Below are 20,728 nucleotides of genomic sequence, written 5' to 3'. Positions count from 1 at the left end.
AGCGGCTGGCTGCAGCAGAACCTGGCTGCTCCATGCAGTGAATTGGGTGAGGAGAAGACATCTGGCTGGAGGAGGAGGTCAGGTTTAACACAGGAGCACGAGATCCTGTGGAGAGGAACCTGCAAGTAACTACATTGTAATTACGCCAAGTTGAACAGCCAAGTCTATGTTTTCCACCAGTATCTTTTGTGGGATTTAAAATTTTTAAATATTTAAAAAATATTTACAGTTTTAATATAGAAAACTGATGAGGGAAACGGAACTATGAAAAAAGAAAAATCTTTTCCATCTTTCCTTCTATTCTTGTAAGCCAATTAAATTTTGTTGTTGCTTGACAGTCCAAAGTAACACCTCAACTGGAGCTCTGCTCTTAAGTAGACCTGGCAGCAAGTCACCAGGTGGGGGTGCTAGTTGAGTCAGTTCCAACAACTAAGCACCACCTGGTTCAGAGCCGCCATAGAATTGTTCTCCTGGATGAGCTATTGTAGCCATGGCGTCAGTCCATCTTGTCCAGATCAACCTCATTTTCACTGCCCTCCACTTTACCAAGTCTGAAGTAAATGAGACATCATCTCTCCATCCTTGCCTCTGAGGAACTTGTTCTAAGGCAAATGGGTTTATTCTTTTGGCAATCCTTGGTTCTTTCAATATACCTCACCAGCCCCTTAATTCAAGTGAATCGAATCTGCAGTCATCCTTATCCAGTGCCCAGCTTCCACATGCGTCTGAGGGGACTGAAAGTCCCATGGCTTGCGGCACGAGCACCTTAGTGTAGTTCTCTTAAGTACCATCCTTGCTTCTCAGCACGCTTAGGAGGTCTGGTGGAGCAGATGTACCCAATGCAATGAGTCAAGACAGTTTCTACGCCTTCCCAAGACGCCAGGTCTAATGCCTCTTGCCCAGAGGAATTCTGCGCTCACGAGGAAGCCAGTTGGCTGTTTGCCTAGTGCCATCTGGAGACCTGGAGGTGTCACAGAGGTTTGTCAGGGCGTTTAGATGTTGACTTTGCGCACTTGACTACTGACAGGTGGTGGCCTTCACTGGGGTGAATGCACACAACCACCGATGGCGTTGGATTTGACTCCTTGCACCATTCAACCCCTTTCTACACTTATTTTGCTGGCCACTTGGCCTTCCCTGCCATTTGGTGGGACACATTCCCCCCAAATTCCTTCTCACCTGCTAGTTCTTCTTGCCCCATCTGGCTCTGTCTTGTACGTGCCCCTTTGATGACCAGACTGAAGCAGGGGCCAACACCTTGCATTTCTTTTTTGGAATTGGGACAATACCCGGTGGCATCCTTCCAGTGGTTAACTTTCCAGCCTTTCTGGGTTTTAATGATGTGTTATCCTAGTCAATGGGTGAGAAGTTGACGATTATAATGCGAAAACTCAGACTGGAGCCCTGCTCCCGGGTCCCCATCTACTGTTTTAGTTGTGGAGCTGTGTAGAAACTTTAAAAAATCACTTTATTGGGGGCTCACAATTCAGCACCATCCATCCATCCATCCATCCATCCATCCATCCATCCATCCATCCATTGTGTCATGCACATGTGTACATTTGTTGCTACCATCTTTCTACCTGAGCCCTTGGTATCAGCTTCTCATTTGCCCCCTTCCCTCTCCTGTGTAGAAACTCTTGAAGTTAAGACCATTTTTCTGTTTGTGCTTTAAATGATAGAAGAGCCCACGGCATGTCGTCCTGGAAATCTACATTGGTGTGCTTTATCTCCTCTATGATTGGGGCACGTATGCTTGCATAGATAGGCCCTTGGAAAGCCTTGCGGCAGTAATTTTTTCCATGTCTGTAAATCAAAAGGGTTCCATACGGAATATTTTTAATATTTATGGTACAACCTCATGGGTTTCAAATATCTTGGTGGTTTTCCTAAACAACGTGGGTTTTTGTTTTGTTAGGGGGGGCTTGCTTTTAATGACAAAAACCATAGACTTCAGAAATTATCCCATCAAGTGAATGGCGAGTAGCTTATTAATAAGACATGCCTGTACCTTAACCCCAGTGGCACACGCAGCTGTTCACCTAGAAGCAGCGCCTTGCTGTCTCACTAAAGGATAGTATTGGAGGACACACGCATCGTTTAAGTCATTCTTCCTCACCCCTCACCAACCACCCTTGGTGGGTGCAGCAGCAGGCGCCATGCATGGCTGCAGGAGGGGCCGAGCCCCACTGGGCCGACCACAACTGCCTGTTGCGACAGCTGAGCAGATCACAATCCTGGGTTTCTTGGCGCTGAAAGGGACCTGCTTCCTGCAGGCTGAGCAGCGGTTGTCCTGGCGCCCGTGGCGAGTCGGTGGCGCTGCGGGACACACCCCGCGCTCTCTGGCAGCCCCGGTGCATGTGCGCACCGGGAGTTGTAAAAGTGAGTTATGAGAATAAGGCACGTGGGTCAGTCGAGCTTCCTTCGCCTTGGGGAAGCGCATGGTCCGCGGGCCTCGAGGCCGGGCACTCGGCCGGATTGGGGCGTCCCCGGGCCCGGAAGGAGCTCAGGGGACCCCGGGCCCTGGCCGTCAGCATCTTCACCTCGCTCCCCTTCCTCCGAAGTTGCGGAGGTGCCGGGAAGAGGAGGGGCCTCGCCTCGGGCGCCCGAGTGATTGGCTGCCTGGGGCCCCTGGCGAGGGCTGTGTGGTCCAGCGCGGGCGGCGAGGGGCGGAGCGGCCACTGTCCAACCACCTCCGCCACCGCCACAGTCACAGCAGCCGCAGCCGCAGCCCGGGCCGCCTGGCCAGTAGCTCCGCGCGGCGGCTTCTTCCCCGGTCCGACGCGGACGGGGCGGCGCGCTTGACTGGCCCGCGCCCGAGCCCGCGCCATGCCCGGCGCGCTCGTGTAGGCGCCGAGCGCAGCCGGAGCCGGTGCCGGTACCGGTGCCTGTGCGCGCCCCGAACCGAGCCGAGCCCTCCGCGCGCGCCACTGCCTCGCCCCCGCCGGTCCCTCGCCACCATGCCTCGGGCCACTGCGCTCCGGGCCCCGGGGCCACTGCTGCTGCCGCCCCTGCTGCTGCTGCTGCTGCCCCGCGGCGCCGGGGGGATCGGGGGCCCCTCGGACGCCGCCCCCGAGTACTGGGCGCCGGAGGGCGAGGAGGGCGCGGAGCAGCAGCTGGAGCACTACCACGACCCGTGCAAGGCCGGTAGGTGCCGCCGCCGTGGCCCGAGAAGTCCGGCCGAAGTTTGCCTTTGAAATGCAAATGAGGTGGTGGGCGAGCGGGCGCGGCCGTCCGTGGGGCGGGTCCCCGGGCCCCCCGGGCACACAATGCCCGCCGGCCGGGGACTGCGGCGCGCGCCGGGTGGCGGCTGGCTGCGCGGGGTCCCGCGGCCCGTCTGACAGCCAGGTGTCGCGGCCAGCGCTGGCCGGTCGTCCGGGGCTGGAGCCCGAGCGGGCCGGGCCCGGCGCTGCCGGGCTCCGCGGGAGCGGCGGACTCGGACTCGGTGGGGTTGGAAAGTTTTGTGCAAACTTTCCCAAGGTCTGGCGGTGACTCCCGGGAAGCCAAGCTTCGCCGCCGGCCAGAAGAAAGGGGTGGCGGCGAGGGGCGTGTGTGGGTGCGTGTGCCGGTGGCCGTCCCGCCGCGTCCGGGGGTCGCCCTGGGAGGCCAGAGAGGGGGTGGGCAGGGGCTCTCTCCCGCCCGGAGGCGGCGTCCCGGGGCGCGCGGGGATTTCTGGCGCAAGTCGCCGCCCGGGCGCTGCTTTCCGCGAACCGCCGAGCGGCGCGCGTCCGGAGGGGGCGGTCTCGAAGCTGGGATCCTGGAGGCCTCAGCCCCAAAAGGTGCAAGCGCGTCTTCCAGAGGGAGCCCGCGGGTCCGACGCAAGTCCCCCCTGGCCTTTGCCCGGGCCCCGCGGGGCGTCGCGTTCGTCCCCGAGTTTTGTCCGGTCGCGTTTCTGCAGGCGGCGCACACAGCAGAGGACGCAGCCCTCCCCCTCGCGTTCGTGCCGTGTCCGAACGTCAGGGGTCCGCGGTCCCCGGTCCGCACCCCCGGAGCCAGCTGCTAGCCTCCATGTGCTCCTCTCTAAATGACAGCCGCCGGCCCTCGTGGAGTTGTGGTTACGTGTTGGGGCTGCAGACTCTAAGGTCCTTAGTTCAAAACCACTGGTAGCTCCGTGGCAGGGTGTGGGGGGAGCGGCTCGTTGGTAGGGCATTTGGGGTTTTTCTGGCTGTCACGCGTCCAACTCATAATGACCCAGGAGGACGGAGTGGCCCATAGGGTTTCCAGGACTGTCGTCTTTACCGAAGTACCACCGCGTTCTCCCGCGGAGCGTCCGGTGGGCTTGAATCTCTGACCTTGGCGTGAACAACCTAACCACGGCGTCACGAGGCCTCGTTAGCGCAGAACTAGGCAGACCTAGTCACTATAGGGGGGCTTGGGTGCATGGTGGAAAATTTCCCGACACATAGAATGATGATCTCATGGTGATTTTTTTTATTGCCACTGCAGTGAGGCCGGTCTGAGCTAGGGACTGGCAGGTCAGGAGCGGGGGTGGGAGGCGGAGACAGATTGCTAGGAAGACCTTGGGGCTTTGTGAGACCTGAGAATCTCCTGAAGGTCTCACATCCGGCCAGGTGTGAGGTCTTAGCCATCAGGGTAAGATCTCCCCAGAACAGCCACCTGTTGCCGAGCCACGTGGAACTTCGTAGTTAAGAGGATGGCAGGAGAGGTGGGGTCCCTGAGTAATCCGAGAGATGCTCAGCAGGCATTCTGGCTCCTCACACACCTAAGTTACCACCGAGAGGCAGCGTCTCCATGAGACCTGGAATAGTGGCGTTGCCTTGTGAATAAAGGAGCCATGGCTGGGGACGTGGGGTGGGGGCTCTGCTGGCGCTGAGTGGGGGTGGGGTGGCGCACATGGCAGCTTAGCTGGCGTCATTTGTTTAGGAAGGTGGCCAGCTCCTCCAGCGTGCTGAGAATCCAAAGTGAGTGAAGTCCCAGTGTGCCTGCCCAGGTGCCCTGGCTTCTTCCCTGCCTTACACGCATGTCTCGAGGCAGGTTTGCTGTCAGGCTTCAGCATCTCCAGCTTCGGGGGTGATGCTGGCCAGGAGACCATTCCGTGCTGGATAACCAGGGCATGTCTGTTCTGGGCACGGGATGCGCTTGGCAGGCAAGGATCTGACTGTGGTTTCTAAGAATCTCCCCTACCTCCTCATAGGTCTCTTCCCAACCATGGGTCTCTCCCTGGGTCGTGTTGATGCTGAGAGTGACCAGAAGAGGGCAGTGGCAAGGGAGACCCGGGAAAGCACCTCCCAGTCACTCCCTGTCCCTGGAAATTCCCAGACCCAGGGAGGCCAAGGTGCCGCTCACCAGTGCAGGCTCAGTGAAAGCCTCGCTGAAGCCACTGCATTTCTGGCCGCATGCTTAAGAGGGATTGGCCACCTCTCATCCTACCTCAGTGAAATCCTAACTCCCTAGGTTTTAGCCAGAGGACCTCTGACCTCCTAGGACCAGCCACAAGGCTATACATGGAAACGCCCCACTCTTCACCCCACCTGCCCCTTCTTTTGGACGATGGGTCTCGGTCTGCATTCTGTCGCAGATACAGAGCGCAGAGGAGAAAGCCCTAAAACGATGCCTAGCCTCCCGGCAGCCACGACTGTCCTCCCCTGGGGACCCTGGGCTCCATCGCTGCAGTATCGAGATCTCGGACTTGTTCGACTTGCAAATGGAGAGTGTGGACCTCATTCTCCTGGTCCATCTTGCTTGGGGGTGGTTCATTTCCCACCCTCCAGTACCATCCCGCCTCTCTTCCCCTTCACGCCCCCCGGTCCCATTTTGCCCTCGCATCCACGTCTGCCACCTGGCCAGAGTCCAGGTCCCACCCTCCTGTACCCTCTTGACCCGGGTCCACTTCACACTTTTGCATACTTGCTTGGTCCTACGGGTAAGTTGGATATGTACCCTCTGGCTTGTTTCCGCTCTGTGCCCAGTGCTGCTGCGACCCCAGGCTGCAGCCCGGCCTCTGAGCCCCTCCCAGCCCTCCCACGCACACTGCATGACCTTCAGCAAAGCACTTAGTTTCTCCGTGCCTTTGTTTCCTTGTTTGTTCATGGGGATGATGCCTGGCAGACGGAAGTGCTTGAGCCTTGGCTGACGTATAGGTGTTTTATAAGCAGATTTTTTTCCCCTCGAAACTTGCTGACAAAACCCCCTTCATGCTGACCGTGAAGCAGGGTCTGAGCTGAGACGATGTCATAACATCGATGCCGTTGAGTCAGTGGGAGTGAATTTCGGGCTTCCCGGCCATGGTTTCTGTCCGGCGGCTGTAATGCTGCCATTTTGTTTTTCATCTGATTGCGCAAGTACAGCCTAGAGTATAACAGATAATAAATCACAAGCTATCACTCCACCCACCAGGCTTCTGAGAACGGCCTTTACAAACCCTCAGAGGGCTGCCTTGCCCGTCCACAGTTCTTCAATTGGATTCAAAGCCTGGGGCTCTGAGGTCTTGAGAAAGTACTTCTCGCTCCAAATCACAGTCTCCTCGCTGCAACAAGGACCTGGGAATGAAAATGCTTGCCTTGTCTCGGGGTCGTGAGGCTGTTTCAGTTCAAGGTCCTTTATATTGGAGCCTGGACAAAGACTGTGGGGAGATGGTTTCTCTGGGAGGTGGTCCCAGAAAGCGAGGGTGAGGGAAAGGGAGAATGAGACAAGGACGGAGGGCAGCTGTTGAGAGGACTGGGTTTGAGGGAGCTCCTGGAAGCAATGGGGTCTTGATCTCAAAGCAAGGAACTTGGAGAGACTTATAGAATGCCTCCCAGAATTCAACATCCCCCAAATAGGAGCCCTGGAGGCATAGTGGTTACATGTGGGGCTGTTAACCCCAAGGTCAGCAGTTCGAAACCACCAGCTGCTCCCAAGGAGAAAGACGAGGCTTTCTACAGCTTTGGAAACCCAAAGGGGTGGTTCTCCCTGGTCCGGTGGGATAGATAGGAGTCGGAAGCCACTCGATGGCAGTGAGTTTGTTTTCAAAAACAAAAATAGGGGAGAACCTTTAGCAAAGCTCAGTTTCCTCCATTGCTTGCCCCCCCTCTTCCTCTTCCTCTTCCTCTTCCTCTTCCCATGTAAGGAACAAGTCCCGCCCGGCCTGGCGGTGTCAGAGTTGTACTTCCTGTGAGGGGCCATCCAGCCCATACCCACTGGTGCCAGCCCCAGCTTGCAGGTAGAACGGCTTCACAGGCTTTTCAAAGCTGAGAGTGTTCAGACACAGATCGCCAGCCCTGTCTTCTGAGGCACCTCTGGAGGGCTTGAACCACCCACCTTGCAGCTCGATGTTGCTGTTGCTGTAGCATGCCCTGCTGGCCATCCAGACTCCTAGTGGCCCAATGGGCCAGGGTAGAACGTCATCTTTATGGGAGCAAGCTGCCAGGTCTTTTCTCCCAAAGGGTGTCCGGTGGGCTTGAACTGCTGACCTTTCTGTTAGTAACTGAGCATTAACTGCTGTGTCACCAGGGCTTCCTTGGGCTCGTTGAGTGCTTAACTGCACCACCGCGGGACTCACTGAGTCACGTGATACAGAACAAAACAACCCTTTTCTTATGGTCCTGATTCCATGGATCAGGAATTCGGAAGAGGCTGGGCAGGGTTGGCTTGCCTGTGCTCCACGGTGGCTGAGGCCTTGCTGGAAAGACTTCACAGGCTGGGGATGATTGGACGGTTCCAGGTTCGAACCATCTGAAGGTTTGTCCTGCCACATGTCTGGCCGTGGAGGCTGGCTGTTGGCTGGGACCTCGAACATCTGCCCGTGGCCTCTTCTCAACCCCCGGGTCAGTTGGGCTTCCTCACATCATGGAAGCTGGGTCCTTAGTGCCGGCAGCCCAAGAGAGCCAGGCGGGAGCTGTATTGACTTGAAGACCACATACTGTCATTTCCACCAAGGCCACAAGCCTTCCTCTTCGCTGTGGCAGGAGACAGAGGTGGGAAACGAGAGGAATGGCGAAGTCCTGTTGTTAAATAAGCCTGTGGAATGAGATTGAACGCGGTGCTGGGTTTCCCAGATGACAGTCTGCTCATGTCCCTAGCCATTGTCGTCCCCACAGGCTCAGGCTGTTCCTGGATGCGCAGACCCAATGAATAGGCTCCAGGCTTCAAAACGAGTTCTCAAGCACACAAGCAGGGGGCATGGGGTGGACACATGGAACTCCTGAAAACGGAGCCAAAATTGTAAGCAGGGGCTTTAAAGCGTATGAAAGTGCTCTGTAAACCGTGCAGTGCTGGAGAGCCCTGGGGATCTGTTACCCACAAGGGAGTGGGCTGGCAGCCAGCTTGACTGCTCAGCTGGTAGCTTGATACATGCCCAGTCCTTTCTCCTGGTAGGGCCTGTGTGTGTATTAGATGAGCCGAGTCAGTGGGGCCTCGGTGGTGTGTTAGTCTGGGTAAGACTAGAGAAACACTCATGTGCATAAGAAAGAGCTTTACATACAAGAGCAATTGAATATTGAGAAAACATCCCAGCCCCGTCCAGATCAAGTTCTTAAGTCCGACATTAGCCCATATGTCCAATACCAATCTATAAAGTCCTCTTCAGACTCACACAGCACATGCAATGACACCGAATGAAGGAAGATCACAGGCCAGTGGGTGGGAAGTCTTGTGGATCCAGTGGCAGTGGAAACATCTCAATGCTGGCAGGGGTCTCCACGTGGCTCCTCCAGCTCCAGGGCTCTAGTGGAGCGCCACGTGTTTGTCAGCTGCAGTGTCTCCCAGGGAGTGACTGTGTCCTGCCTCCAGCGAGCTATTTATTTCCTTAGTGTCTCCAAATGAGGTCATCAAGCTGCGACTTGATTGACAGGCTGAACTCCACCCCTTCACTCTTAAGTCTTAAATTGACAACAGATTATGTAAGTACCACAGGTGCTGAGGGTGGTAACCCGGGAACTGCTCTCTCTCAGAGACAAGGTGGGATTCCTTCCGCATGTGCCCAGATCTTCGTTCTGACTGGACTTTGAACTCCCACCCAGCTTGCCCTTCCTCTTAATCACCATGCCTCCAGTCAGGTTCTGGTGTGAGGACCACCGGCGCACAGTGGTTGAGTGCTCACCTGCTGACCGAAAGGAATGGACGCCACCGGTGGCTCCTTGGGCGGTGACGTCACATTGCTGACACCAGGCTGGAGTGCCAGTCCCTGCCCTGTGCCCCAGCAGTGCCTGGCACATTGTTTCCAGTCACTGTCCAATTTGTGGTGACATCATGCACAATGGCCCCAATGCTGCCCAGTCCTCAGCCATCCCAAAATTCCCACGGCACACTGGACCATGGTGATACACGGGCTCTTCACTGGCTGGCTTTCAGAAGCCGGTCACCTGGCCTTTCTTCCTAGTCCATCTTACTCTGGAAGCTCCACTGAAGCGTAGTCAGCATCACATCATCAATCAAGCTTCTACACAAACTTCCACTGACAGAGACGACATGGGATGCACTGGCCAGGGAGAGAAGCCGGGTCTCCCGCACGTTGTTGTTCGGTGCTGATGGGTCAGGTCTAACTCACAATGACAACAGGACACAAGACAGTCTGTCCTGCGTCATCCTCACCATCGTCCTTCTCTTTGAGCCCCTTGTTGCAGCCACCGTGTCCGCCCCTCTCCTCGAGGCGCTTCTCTACTTGACCAAGCCTGATGCCCTTCTCCAGGGACATGTCTTCTCCAGATAAGGTGCCCAAAATACGTGAGGCAGAGTGTGTCCAGCCCTGCTTTGGAGGAGCATTCTGGCTGTACTTCTTCCAAGACAGAGAGTTTGGTTCTTTTCGCAGTCCCTGGTGCTTTCAATCTTCTTTGTCAGCACATCATTCACACACATTAATTCTTCTGCGGCCTTCCTGATTCGTCGTCCACCTTTCACTTACATCGGAGGCGATGGGAAATGCCGTGGCTCGGGTCAGGTGCACCTCATTCCTCAAAGCCACCACCTTGTTTTTCGGCACTTTGAAGAGGCCTTGTGCGGCAGATTCGCCCAGGGCAATGCGTTGTTTGATTTCTTTACTGCTGCCCCCATGAGCAATCATTTTGGATCTAAGCAAACAAAATCCTTGACAAATGCAATCCTTTCTCCATGTGTCCTGCTGTTACCCGTTGGTCCAGCTGTGCAGATTTGGGTCTCCTTGACATTGAGTTGCAGTCCACATCGGAGGCTGCAGTCTTTGATCTTCATCCGCAAGTGCTTCAAGTCCTCCTTCCTTTCAGCAAGCAAGATTGTGTCATCTGTCTATCAAAGGTGACTAATAAGCCTTCCTCCAATCCCGATGCCCCATTCCTCTTTATACAATCCTGCTTCCCTAATTATTTGCTTGGCATGCAGTTGGAATAAGGATGGTGAGAGAATGCAATCCAGGTAAACCCCCTTTCCTGATTTTAAACCAGGAAGGCTGTCTTCCTTCGTTCTGTCTGCCCAACTGCCACTTGATCCAGGTCCAGGTTCTGCAAGAGCACTTGCTGAAGTACCAGGGACAGCCTCCAGCATCACAGCAACACACACGCCACCTCAGTACCACAAGCTGACAGACAAGTGGTGGGGTCTCCTGCATGGAAGGCAAGAATTCTACCATGGACCCACAACTGCCCCCATGCTGCAGGCTTGCCTCCATCTTTCCTAAAGAGGGAATGGTGAGGATGTGGGCATGGTGTGGTCTTGGCCCCAGGCTGAAGGCCGCAGGAGTGAAGCCCAGCTGGGGCAGGGTCTACAGTTAGACACCCCCCGAGAGTCCTCAGACGGGAGTCGGGGGTGGAGGAGGTTCTGGGCCACTGCTCCCTGGGGATTGCCATCCTTTCAGATGGCGACAGATGGCTGCTGGCTGGTGGTTACGCGGCACTGTCCTCTCCTCAGCTATCCCCTAGGCTGCACCCATGTAGGCACGGCTCCATGAGCACACCTATTTGTGTCCCTGCTTGTTGTGTTATCCTGGTGCCAGCGCTTCTCATTTGCTTCTTAGCCCACGCTCCCATCCACAGAGCACAATGGTGCGAGTCATGCCTGGCTGAGTTACCTTGAGTCCACTGCTTATCTCCTCAGAGCTTCAGCGACTAATGCTCACGTCTCAGGGTGGCACCAAAGATCGAGGCTATAACGTATGCCACGTACCTTGTAGAGTTTCTGGCACAAGACAAGGGCTCTGTGATTGACAAGTGCACGGTCAAAGCACAGAATGGATGCTCAGAATGCCTTCTTTCCTCTCCCCCTCCCCCCTTTGGTATCATTTCTTTTAATTTATTTAACACTTTCTATTGTGAATTGGGTGAAGGTTTACAGAGCAGATCAGTTTTCCATGCTGCTATTCATATGCGTTTTGTTTCATCTCATTGACTGCAATCCCCACAAAGCAACATCGCTTATCCCCGCTTCCTCCCTCAGTTTCCTGTTTCCATCCCCCCTGCCTTTCCACTCCAGGACTTCTTGAATTCTTTTGTTGAAATGCTGATGAGGAGTCTGAGTATGTGGAACATATGCATGCCTGGTTTGGTAGCATGTAGTTGGAGTTACAGGTTTTAAAATTCAGACCTGATAAGTTGCTAACGGAAGGAAGGATACATTTTTATGGTAGAGGAGTTAGCTCTCAAAAAAAAATCAACAGAAAACTAAACTCATTGCCATAAAGTCGCTTCTGACTCATAGGGACCCGATGGAAGGGTAGCGCTGTCCCTGTGGGTTTCTGAGAGCCTAACTCTTTAGGAGAGTAGAAAGCTTCGTCTTTATCCAGAAGAGCGGCTGGTAGTTTCAAACTGCCGACCTTGGGGGGAGCAAGCCCACTGTAAAACCACTATGCCACCAGGGTTCCTAAATCTCAATGAGGATAAAAAAAAAAAGAATAATTTCTTAGTAAAATAAATAATAATTGTCTTTTTCAGCTAAGTGAAGATGACAAGATGAGGCCCATTGGGGAAGGAAACTCACTGTCTCAGCTTCTGAGTATCAGTGGGATGAGTCACGGGCTGCCTGTGCCGAGAATACAGGGACAGGACTCACCAGATGCCACTGAGCCCGGAGGTTCCCACAGCAGCCAGGACCTAGCGGAGTGGGCAGTGCCTGGGAAAGGGGAGATCAGGCAGGGGATGGCTTTAGGCTCCTTTTGGAGGACGCTGCCCCAAGAGCTGAATGGTAACATGTACACCAGCCCAAGTAACCTCAACACAGCTCCAAGGGCAGACAAGCAGCTGCTCTGGTTCCCATTTTGCATATGGGGAAACTGCCTTTTCTCCCCCATCTGTGTAGACAGAGCCCATGTTGTAGAGAATACAGTAGAAAATTCCAGAATAGTAGCATTCAAGTGAGGTCTCCAAGGGACTGCTACATGCCACTCTCAAATGTAACTGAAAACACAGCAGAAGAAAAACAAAAACAAAAAAAACAGCAGAAGACAAACTCAATGGCTGAGATCTCTTAAAAATTATCTATATCTATATATAGATATATATACATATATATCCAAATATTTCACCAAAAAATCAACAGAGACTGGGAAAAAATCAGCCATGACATATTGAACAAGGGACTAATTTATAGAAAACATCATGTCAATGAGAAAAAGACAATTCAATAGAAATATGGACAGAGCACACAAGCAGCCTTTCACTCTAGAAGGCGTCAGGCAGTCAACAAACATCTGAACAAATGCCGGAGACCCTTAGCCATTTGAGAGTGGCAAACCAAAGCAACGGCGGGTAGCTGGCCCATCCTACACACCGAGTAAAGCTGAAGCCAGCCCCAGAACACAAATGCTGGTGAGGTCACAGAGACTGGAGCCCCCATACGCCACTGCTGGGCCCGCCCAATGGCAGACCCACGGTGGAAGACAGGATGGCCTTGGCTTAAAAAGTCAGAACCAGAAATTCTGTAGGAGCCTGCAATCCTGCTCGGTATGTAGTCTAGCCACGGCACACCCATGTTCATGGCAGCACGGTTCCCAGTTGCAAGAAGACGGAAACCACCCCAGTGCCCACTGGAAGGAAGGCTAAACAAACGAAGGTGCGCGTACACACAACGGCACCGTACACAATGGTACACAGTAAGGGCGAGTCCGAGAACCCCTCGCAGCATGGATGAGCCTGGACGATGTTGTGCCAAGGGCTCCACACAGGCGCCCACGGAAAGGGCTTGCACACAGGGAGAAGCCGGCTTTGGTCATTGACAGGGGTGGGAGGTTCCTGGCCAGAGGGCTGACAGGTGTGGACTTGGGCAATGGCGAAGGGCATGTGGAACGAAAGGGAGGTTGGGAAAACAATGGTGGAGGCAGGAGAAGATACCGGGCGGGGAGTGAGTGTGACAAGGGACAGCAGTGTCTCTGCTCTACAAATCATCCTGCAGTCGGGGCGAGCTATTCCGGGAGAGGTTCAGGTGGACAGGCGGGCTGGTGGGGGGGAGGGGAGAGGACGGAGTACACTCATAGGAGACACACACACACACACACGGAGTACACTCATAGGAGACACACACACACACGGAGTACACTCATAGGAGACACACACACACGGAGTATACTCATAGGACACACACACACACACGGAGTACACTCATAGGAGACACACACACACGGAGTACACTCATAGGAGACACACACACACACGGAGTACACTCACAGGACACACACACACACTGCAGAAGTGCCTTTGCCTTTCCTGCTAAACAGAACAAGTTCTCCTCCGACTTCTGCATCAGGCGGCGATGGGACCTGCTTGTTTGTTAATCCCGTTCTCAAGTGCAGTCTGGAAATGTGATCCATGTGTTGCACCCTTTACTGGGGGAGGCAGATATGTCAGGAGAACGCCTTTTAAATTTCTGCCCAGCACAGAGAGAGAAGGGGAGGGTCAGGACAGTGACCCAAGTTTGCCGGGTAGCAGGCACATGCTAGACTCTGCACTGCATGCCGGGCATCAGATTGCCCACCAGACCTCATCTTTATCTTCTGGGAGCTTCCAGCTCGAGGGAGGTGCTGGCTGGTGGAGCCCGAGTGCAGACAGGTCAGCAGGCCATTCCATTCAGCAGCATCCCCCAGGGAAGCGCGGGTCCTCCCGTGGGTCCCTGCGTCCAGCCACTGAAGAGACTCCCTGGCTTATGCCAAGGCTGGCAGAGCGCCTGGCTCCTCTGCAAGAAACTCAGAGCATGTGCTTGGCCTAGACATGGTTATTCAGAACCAACCTGGAAGCAGACAGTCTTTCATTTCCCTGCCAGCTCTGTCACTCACCAGTGGACCTTGAGCAAGTCCCTCCGTGTTCAGAAGATCCGTTTGTACCATATGGTTACTTCTTGTTGTGAGTTGCCATCCTGGGGGCTCCAAGTCACAGTGACCCTATGTTTCAAGGAATGCAGCGCGCGTGCACGTGTGTGAGTGTGTGCGCGCGCGCTGACGGGGGAGAGAGTCTGGGCTAGGAGCGAGTGGCAGCTTGGGCACACAGTATGTTGTTGGGCCCAACAAGGCAGCAAATAGGACTGTGCAGCAAACAGCCATTGTCAGCTCGGCTGTTGATAGCCATCATGATGAATTTTACGCTGAGTCTTGTTCCCCTCTTAGGAGTTGCCCTCTTAGTTGCAGTAGCCTGTGGATCTCTCTCTCTGTTTCAGGCTATGCAGGGTTTCCCAGGGGGACATAGCATGTGGCAAATGACAATTTATTGCTCCACAGCTCACCGTCTCTCATGCACGAAGCAGGGAGGTGACGGCAGATAAGCCGAATGCACAGAAGCGGCCTCTTAGCCTGCTTCTAATACAGTTCTGCCTGGATGCAGACATAGCAACAGGAGCCGCGCTTCCCTGCTGATTGGTTACAGACCTGTCTGTGATCACGCCACCCTCTAACCACTTCTGTCAATTACCAATAAATATTCGCGAGCTCGCCTGCCTGCGCGCTGGAGTGTTGATTTTTCAGCCCCGAGTCCTTGCCTGCTCCGCCAGCTGGGCCACTTATCTCGGCAGCTCATCCTGAAATTTGCACAGAGCCTCTTCCCTTCCTCCCACCTGGGAGGCTGGCCTTGAGCTGCTGTGAAGCCTGCTGGCGCCGCCTTCCCATAGGAGCTGCCCCCCACGGCCCCCCTGCAGGTCAATTTCCCTCCCTGCTGAGCCAGAGCCTGTTTTCCATCCGCTTCCCCAGGCACCGGTCACTCATTGCCGGACCCCCAGGGTATGGGAGCCCAGTTGGTACCAGAGGTGGCATAGGTGCCAAAGCCAGAACCTTGGCTGCCATCCTGGGCACCTGTCTCTCCATCTCCCCTCTCTCAGGGTGCAACTCATGTCCTGCCCATTTCACTTCTGAAATCCTCCCTGTCCACCTGCCACCACTTGGTCCCATGCCCTACTCCGTCCCCCCTGACCCCTGCAAGGGCACCGGGACCATCATCCTGACGGCTGTCTTGTTTTCCACATTGCAACCGGTCTGGTCTCTTGTGAGCTCGTGTCTTTCCTGTAGGAGCCCTAGTGGCATCGGGGGTACAGGTGGGGCTGCCATCGTCAGGGTCAGCAGTTCAAAGCCACCAGTCACCCTGTGGGAGTAAGACGGGACTTTCAGCTCCCATAAGGAATGACAGTCTTGGAAACCCACAGGGGCAGTTTTCCCCTATTCTATAGGGTCTGTGTGAGTTGGCGTCAACTTGATGGCAGTGAGTTTGTGGGGTTTTTTTGTTTTCCTTCCTGTAAAACTAGTTGTCTTTAAGTCGATATGGACTCATGGCGGCCCCACGTATGTCAGGGCAACACCGTGCTCCACAGGGTTACCAATGGCGGTCTTTTTTTTGGGGGGGGGGCTTGTTGGTGGTGGTGGCAGTAGATGGCTACACCTCTCTTCTGAGGCACCTCTGGGTGGACTTGAACCTCAAACCTTTTGGATGGTAACTGAATTCATAAGCAGTTTGCACTACTCCATCACGGCTCCTTAGAAAAGTAGGAATCAAGCAAGAACCAAGAAAGGATTCCTGTTGAGAAGGGAACTGAGCAGTCTTGAGCCTCACCTGGAAGGATGGGTGGAATTTGGAAAGGCTGGGATACAAGAGTAACAGGTAACAGAAATGCTGTGTGTGCAGGTGAGGCATCAGGGCTGGTGAGGAGGTTTCTGCTTCTAGAGCTGAGGGTTACTTTGCAAGTAGTTGCAAGAAGATGGACTCATACTCAGAGCAGCGACTCTCACGCTGAAGCATTTGAAATGTGCCCTTTGAGAAATGACGTTTCTTTAAGGACAAGATATTCTTAGGATCTGTAGAAGCAGGAGGCAGGGGCACCGCTAGGAGAGAGACTCCCGTGAATGTCTAGGGCCTGGTTGGGAGCATGAGGCCCAGACTTGGGCTGTGGCCTTGGGACTAGAAAGGAAGGAAGGGGAGAGATCCCAAGGTGGGCTGCAGGGTCAAGGATGAAGGGTGAGAGCGTTCATCTAGACAGGCTTAGCAAGCATTGAGGTGTCTTTGAGTTGGGTGGGGAAGGGACATTTTTTAAGTTAAATGCATTTTCCTTAAGGACATAGTCATAGTGAAAGACATTCACAGAGGCATAGAGAGAGCATATAAGAACAAATGTTCCTGGTCATGCTAGAAGTGATTATTGTTAGCACTTTGTTGTATATTCGCCCAGCTTTCCCCCCGACATTTCCCCCTGACAAGGCTGTGACATGTGGCTTTGAACTTGCTTGTGTTTTGCTATCAGTACCACGAACTTCTCTATGGCTATCAAGATGCTGATTTAATACCCATACGTGTACGGCATCGATTTTGTGTTGTTGAGAAGGTGTTGTTTCGTACATCATTGTCTAGTTGTTGCTGCCAGCAGCTGCTGAGCCACTGCTGACGCATATACAACAGAGAGAGCCTCTGCCCGGGCCTGGGCCGTCCCCAATTGCCGTTCCGTTTGGGCCCATTGTTGCGGTTGCGGTGTCACTCCATCTCCTCCCGGGCCTGCCTCTTTCGTGCTGCCCCTCGGCTTTACCAAGCACGACGTGCTTCTCCCTCCTGAAAGCACGCCCAAGGCACGTAGGCTGCGCTCTTCCCGTCCTCCCGTCTGCACAGCATTCTGCTTTGCTTGTTGGGGCAGATCTGTGTATTCTTCTGGCAGCCCACGCCATCTGCTATTCTCTGCCAAGGCCGTAAGTCGAAGGCCCCAGTTCTCCTGGCGTCTCTCTTCTTCGTTGTCATCTTCTGCATGCATATTAAGGGATGGAAAACCCCATGATTGGGCACACCTTAGTCCTCAGAGTGACGTCTTTGTTTTTGAAGACTTTAAAAGAGGTCTTTTGCAGCAGATTTGTCCGATGTAATACATTTTTATTTTAAACATTTCTTGACCTGCTTCTGTGGGCATTGAGTGTGGAACCAATAAAATGTATCCAAAGTGGATGCCATGCCGGAAGCACGGGTTTAGCAATAGCATGATTTTTAGGAGGTGGTTACTTGACCAAGTGACGGGAAGAGTTCCGCATTCTAGAGCAGGGGTCCTCGAACTTTCTAAACAGGGGGCCAGTTCACTGTCCCTCACACCCATTGGATGGCTGGGCTGTAGTTAAAAACAAAAAACTATGAACAAATTCCTATGCACACTACACATATCTTATTTTGAAGTAAAAAAACAAAATGGGGCAAAAAGACCCAGCGGGCTGGTTAAATGTCCTTGGCAGGCCGCATGTGGCCCGTGGGCCGTAGTTTGAGGACCCCTTTTCTAAAGAAATCATTGAACGATACAATGAATATCACGTGCATGCAAACATATGCTGAAGAGTATCAAGAAAACTGTCAGCCGCCTATTGACCGGGAGCTGCTAGAAATTCCAGCCAGATTCAGAAGAGGACCTAGAACAAGAGATACCGTGACTGACGTCAGATGGACCTTGGCTGAAAGCAGAGAGCACCAACCAAGACGTTTACCTGTGTTTTGCTGGCTTTGTGGAGGCACTCGACGGCGTGGATCGTAATGCGCCGTAGAGGACATTGCCAAGCATGGGAATTCCAGAGCATGAATTGTGCTGATTTGGCTCAGGCAGCGCCATACGTAGAGCGGGAACGAAGTCATATGGCGTGGCTTAAAATCAGGAAAGGCTGTTAGGGTTGGCGCCTTTCACGGCACTGACTCGATTTGTATGTGAGCATAGACTCCACGGAACTGCACTTTATGAAGAACATGGCATCAGGATGAGAGGGACTTTATTAACCACCAGCTGCATGCAGAGAACACACCGTGCTTGTTGAAAGAAGCCTGGAAGCCCTCAACAAGGGGAATCAAAGTCTACAGCCTTCAGCGGGGAGTACACCACTGTCCAACCAGAAAGCCAGACCACTGCCACTGAGTTAACTCCGACTCACATCAACCCTACAGGATAGGGAGGGCTGCCCCCGTGGGTTTCTGAGACTGTAACTCTTCACGGAAGTAGAAAGCCTCCTAGTCTTTACATGGATCGGCTGGTGATTTTGAACTACTGACCTTGTGGTTAGCAGCTCAACACATAGCCAGTACATCACCAGGGCCCCTACAATGGAGGGGCTCCTACCTGGAAGGGCAGTAACTTGCTCAAGGTCATGTGGATAGCTGGAGGTAGCTTCTAGACGTCCTTTCCTCTGGGCTTGGTCCATCCGTCCACTCTGCACTCCTAGGGTGTCCAGGAGCAGATCTTTTCAAATGAGTTGGGCGTCACAGTCTTGGTAACTTGGTGACTCTCCGAGACCTCGTTTGCCAGAGGAGTAGTCAGTGCGGATGAGAACCCGATCTCCGAACCAAGCACACGAGTTGTGTCATGACAGCAACTGCACCATTTGCTCTATTGCTCAGGGGCGTCCTGGTGAGCTCAGGCTTTGAGAGCCAGCTGGTGTGGGTCAGGAGTAAGTCGTATTCTGCTAGAATTAAGCCATGGTAAGCCTAGGCTGTCGTGTCCTTTACCGGTTAGAAGCCGAGGTCTCCTATTTAGCGACAGAAATAATAGAAAGGTTTTCTTAGATCAACTATAGGTGAGTCAAGAAGTAGAACTTACCCCACAGATTTTGAGTGAAGAGATCTTAATGAAGAGCCTTCACCCAGAGGCGGAGTTACGAGTACAAAGAAGGGAGGGCGGGGTACTAGCAAGCATGGGAAGCCATTGTTCTCTCTGTGGTCCAAGGAATGGGAGGGGATGATGTGACAGGCTGGAACCACAGGAATATAAGTTGCTGAGGGCTGCACCTTCTGCTGGAGCTGCAGCACCAAAGCAGGGAGGAGCCAGGCAAGAAATGCCTGGAACTCTCTCCCTTTCCCTCTGGTCTGCCGGGTCTCCTGGCCGAGCACCACGTGAAGCCAAGAAGCAGAGGAGAATGCAGTTGGCAGGATCCGTCTTCCAAGGCACAGAGCGGACAGAGGGAGGGCAGAGACTGAGTATGTAAAGAAACAACCTTCACTCTAACGCAGACCTTGCCACCGGTGTTTATTTATTTACACAGGCTGAACTATTTTTTGTGTCTTCAAAACATCCCGTGTGGCAATATATGACACACAGGATGCCATCCCTCCCTTCTGCCACTTGCTCGTGGCTCTCCTTCCTATGGGCCCGAGAACTCGCCTCAGAATGGGTCAAAGGAAAGCCGCCAGTGGGGCGGGGCTGGCACATGCTATTGGTTGAATCGTGTGCCCGCTTCCCAAAGATGGCCATGTCCTGACTCCCCACACCCATGAATGTGGACTTGTTTGGAGATAAGGTCTTTGAAAATGTTAGCTAATAGGAGGGTGTAGTGAATGGCGTCTCTTCCAATATGATCTGTGTCCTTATCGAGAGAGAATGGACAGAAAGAGACTTTAAACCCAGACAGAAGATGCCCTCAGGACCACACAGGCAGAGATTGAATGTGCGCTTCCAGAAGAGGCAGCGAAACCTTCCTGTCCGGCCCTCAAAGAAAGGAATCACCTTGACCTTAGAACTGTGAGGACATGAATGCCCGCTGTTGGAAGCCACGTGTGGGACTTCGTTATGCAGCCTTGGGAGCTGATAGTATTTGCGATGGAACTTCCTTAGAGCCGTGACACGCATGTCCCCACCAGTCTGCTGGGTGAACAGGTGAGAGGCAGGGCCCCTGTCTGTCTTGACAGCCCAGGCCCTGTTTGGTGTATCTGAAAAAGCGGACGATGCCAGCCACGGCAGATGGCTAGGTATTCTCTTGACCTCTCCTTTCAGCTTTCAGTTTCCCTGTAAGACCCATCTACGTGTGATGCTCTCCTAGGTCCTGAGGACCTTTAACCAGAAGAACTTGGGACCCACCGCTTTGTTGGTGTGCACACTCAGACCCCTGAGCTCAGGCTCTACCAGGAACAGGTGGGTCGTGGGCTGTGGACTGGGTCAGCATGACACAGAGCAGGGCTATATCTCAACTCATGCCCCATTTGCTATCTGTTTGTGCAGGCCTTCTATAACACGTATGGAGTTGGACTTGGACGTGTCCAGGTCCAGTGGGCCCTAGTCTATTAGAACTATCTGCCCCAGGGGAGGGGCACATGTTCGTCTCTTCTGTACTTACGCTGGTGGAGGACGAGCATAGGCTGGGAGCCAACAGGCATGCCTTCTAGCTGTGAATCTTGAGCAAGTCAATGGGCCGCCCTGGACCTGGGTTTCTTCCCAGGGAAAGCAAGATTTCTCAGATGACCCTTCAACTCTCTCTATCTTAGATAACCCGTGATTCAAAGGAGTTTTCTCAAGTCCCCAGTGTAAAGCACGCAGGAAGTCCCATTTGATGCAATGGAAAGATTCCCAACTCTTAACCCCTCTCTGCTGTATGCGTGGGTAGCTAAACCACCCGCCCCCTCGAAGGCCATTTCCG

At 53.8% G+C, this 20,728-nt stretch overlaps 1 protein-coding gene across 2 annotated transcripts in view; it reads left to right on the top strand.

The window, feature by feature from the left end:
• The first annotated feature begins 2,960 nt into the window (after positions 1-2,960).
• TLL2 (tolloid like 2) overlaps positions 2,961-20,728 on the top strand; it is a 172,136-nt gene continuing 154,368 nt past the window's right edge. For both annotated transcript variants that reach the window (XM_075533979.1, XM_075533978.1), the window contains exon 1: positions 2,961-3,147. In XM_075533979.1, the coding sequence (XP_075390094.1) occupies positions 2,961-3,147 (187 nt within the window). The remainder of the gene's footprint in view (positions 3,148-20,728) is intronic.

This window comes from Tenrec ecaudatus, chromosome 16 (genome assembly GCF_050624435.1).
Source record: "Tenrec ecaudatus isolate mTenEca1 chromosome 16, mTenEca1.hap1, whole genome shotgun sequence".
NCBI classification, from domain to species: Eukaryota; Metazoa; Chordata; class Mammalia; order Afrosoricida; family Tenrecidae; genus Tenrec; species Tenrec ecaudatus.
The sequence above is the reverse complement of the archived record's forward strand: the minus strand, read 5'-3'. Positions and strand labels throughout refer to the sequence as shown.